Source organism: Bison bison, unplaced genomic scaffold (genome assembly GCF_000754665.1).
Source record: "Bison bison bison isolate TAMUID 2011002044 unplaced genomic scaffold, Bison_UMD1.0 scf7180017864291, whole genome shotgun sequence".
In the NCBI taxonomy this organism is placed as follows: Eukaryota; Metazoa; Chordata; class Mammalia; order Artiodactyla; family Bovidae; genus Bison; species Bison bison.
The window spans coordinates 3,352,174-3,355,433 of NW_011494863.1; the positions used below are offsets into that span (position 1 = coordinate 3,352,174).

Consider the following 3,260-nt stretch of genomic DNA (forward strand, 5'->3'; position numbering starts at 1 on the left):
CTATTCACTGTATTTTTTTTTTTTTTTTTTCCTTACAGTCACCTAGTCATCAGGCATCTAGATGTTGACTTTGGGTGTGGCTCGTTATTTGGTGAAACTGAGGACACCAACAAAACAACAGTCCTTGCCTTAAGGTACTGACACTTCATCTGGGGGAACTTTTGTTGTTGAATGAAGACAATGCTTATTAGCAAGCCAAAAGAAGGGAATGTATGAAACATGAAAGCCGAATACCACACAAGTGGCATCTCCACAGTTTGCTTCAGAGACCCACTTGCCTGCGCATGTCTCCCTCCCATTCTTCTGCTCCAGCTCTTTTCACAAATTCCCTCCTTGCTCTTTGTCTCTCCCTCATCCCCTTGGCCTCTGTGTGTCCCCAGGGAAACCACTAACCTCTTGGCTCCTCCGTTCTCTGTCAGTGATGAACAGCTGACACCCTCAGCACTTGGAGGTGACCTAGTTTGAGTGAAATGCTGGCTTTTCAGTTACATCTTCAATAGGCTGAATTGGCAGCTTGTCAGTGGGCTTATGTCACCTCATGACTGTGTCAGTTCCCTTCTTGCCTGGCTTCCTGTTAGTAAGTATCCTCAGGATGCTCTTGGAAGCCAGAAGGTGTAAGAGGCCTGGTAAGGGAGCCAAAAAGAAAGGGAGAGAAAAGCAGAGAAGACCTGCCCTTTCCTGGAAAAAAAATTTGTACACTAGGGGGAAAAAAATCTCATTAGAACAGAGGAAGGGAAATTTCTGAAGATGTCTCCCTGCAGAACAATTCTGCTTTAAGAAGGACATTAAAAATTTTTTATTTTTTTTGACCCACTCTGACCTCCTTTATCCCCCACCTTGCCCTCCCTTCCTGTTTGGCACTTTTAAAATGGTATTACTTCTCTTCCACAATAGTGACCTGCTGGGAGTAATAGCAGAGACATTTCCTCTCCTGTGGTTCCAGTTGTCTTTTTAATAATGATCCCCCTCTCACCCCCTACCCCTCTGCTGCCTTTCATAAACATGTTCCCAGGGGCTTGGGTGGAAAAGCTTCAGGGGTGTGCTTGTGTGCCCCAAAGGCTAGCTGTGTTTGAGGCTTGATTTCCCCCCACTTCTGGGGCTGCAGCAGCCTGAACCCACCCCTTTGCAAGGTGAACTGCAGCCTTAAGTTTGGATGGTACAGACTTGGAGGTTTGGCTTTTACATTTGAGGGTAATAGTAATTGTGTGAGCTCATTCCCAGGAATGTTCCTCTAGGGATTCGAGGTGCTTCTAGCTCGGTGAAGTTGGGGCAGATTTCAAACAGCATTAAGGGTGCTTGCCTGCCCAATCTTGCCTGAAGCAGATCATCCTGGGCAGTTCCATGGTCCTCTCCAAGGACTGCCTCTTTAAGGGCAAAGTTCATGTTCACAGAAATCAGAACAGATGAGCTACTTGGAGTTTACTGTAGGTCACTTTCTCCAAAAGTATGGGCTCATAATCTTGAAGTCTCGTTTTAATTTTTTCCACCAAAATACCGTTGCTCTTAGTGAAGGCTTATCTCCCAGAGTTGAAAGCCTAAGGGGGCAGTTCCTCCTCTCCTGCAGCTCTTCCTTCCTTTGATTAATGAGTTCACTCAGTTCACCCGGGTGTTTGTACATCTAGTAAACATTTGACTGCTTTACTGCTGGGTGCCAGGTGAGCAAAACAGAAAGGTTCCTGTCCTCATGAGCTTTGTCGGGCAATGGGGAAAACAGTGTCCAGCTGTAGAAGGCAACCATGTGGCCACCCACCGGGAGCCCTGCTGTGGAGAGGATGACCGTGGTGCTGGGATGGAGAAGCAGAGGAGACCTGGGCAGGGTCGTCAGGCAAGGTCCATCTGAGATGGTGAAACCTGAGCCAGGGGGTCAGCTGGCTGGAGACCTGGCAAGGTCTGTGGAACAGTCCCAGCAGAGGGTCGCTATGTGTGAAAGTTCCTTGTTGGAAATGAACTTGGCACCTACCAGAAACTGAGAAGAAGCCGAAGAGGAGAGAGGGAGTTGGAGAAGAGCTTGGAGGGGTGGGTGAGCAAGGCCCGGGTGTTGAAGTCCTGTATGTTATCTTAAAAACAAAAAACCAGAACTCTTGAGATGTGCAGCTCATTCCGTGACATTGTTTTCTGTTTCTGTAAAGTGGTTTGAAGAAAAGCAGTGTAGTGTAGTGGTTAGCAGTGGACTTGAGCTCTATGCCCATGTCTGAACCCCACTATTGCTGCTTGCTGTCTTTATAACCTCAGGCAGCTCATTTAACCTTCCTGGGCCTCAGTTTCTACATCATAAAATGGGGGCAGCTCGTAGTACCCACTTTGTGGGACCAATTTGAAGATTAAACAAACTGACATGTGTGCCTAAGACGTAGCAAGAACGCCATATATGTTGCTGTTCAGTCACTAAGTCGTGCCGACTCTCTTGTGACCCCATGGACTGTGGCCCACCAGGCTCCTCTGTCCATGGGATTCTCCAGGCAAGAACACTGGAGTGGGCTGCCATGCCCTCCTCCAGGGTGTCTTCCTGACCCAGGGATTGAACACACATCTTCTGTGTTGGCAGGTGAATTCTTTACCACTGAGCCACCAGGGAAGCCTGTTATAAAAAAGCTGAAGAGTATTAGATTGGCTGTCCAGAAAGGTGTCCCTTCTTGTCCTGTGGCTTTGTGCAGTCCTTGGCATAAGGATGTGCCCTCAGATGTACACATCTGCTTTTGAGATGGACAGTACCAAGGCAGGCTGGGCTGATACGGTGTCCTTGGCCTGAGGCAGCTTCAAGGTAATGCCTATTCTCTCCTTAGGCAGCGCTTGGATGTCTTCCTGTTGCACTGAGTATCCAGGTCCCAGGTCTTCCAGGGCAGTATGGGCTCCATCAACCTGGAGCCTTTTTTCCCTTCCTCAGATGGAGGGGGCTCTTGGTTGAAGTGCTCATTGCGATTCTGTTTGGGGATTGGAGGTTCGTTTCAGCTTGGCAAACACTTGTTGGTCATTGGCAGTGTTAAGCCGAGGTGCTAGGTGCTGGGGAATGCTGGGGATCCAGTCCACTCCCTACCTGGAGGAAGGTAATACCTAGTTGGGGAATCGGGGTCATGGACCTGTAATTCCAGTTTAAACTAGTTAAATGGGAGCCTGTGGGACCAGAGGAAGGGTCTTCGGCCCCAGCTGTGGCTTTCGAGAGCACATCCTAGAGGAAGTGTCCAGTGAGTCATCGAGAGTGATAAGAGTAAGGCAGAGATGGGAGAGGCTTTCCGGGAGGTAGAAAGAGATAGCAAAAGCCC

At 48.7% G+C, this 3,260-nt stretch overlaps 1 protein-coding gene across 11 annotated transcripts in view; it reads left to right on the forward strand.

The window, feature by feature from the left end:
* The window catches only part of LOC104996249, a 354,524-nt gene that overhangs the window by 106,764 nt on the left and 244,500 nt on the right, over positions 1-3,260 (forward strand). For all 11 annotated transcript variants that reach the window (XR_826152.1, XR_826154.1, XR_826153.1 and 8 more), the window contains exon 6: positions 39-134. Coding sequence is in view for 6 of the 11 variants with exons in the window: in XM_010850429.1 (XP_010848731.1) it covers positions 39-134 (96 nt within the window). In the remaining 5 variants the exon portion in view is untranslated. The remainder of the gene's footprint in view (positions 1-38; positions 135-3,260) is intronic.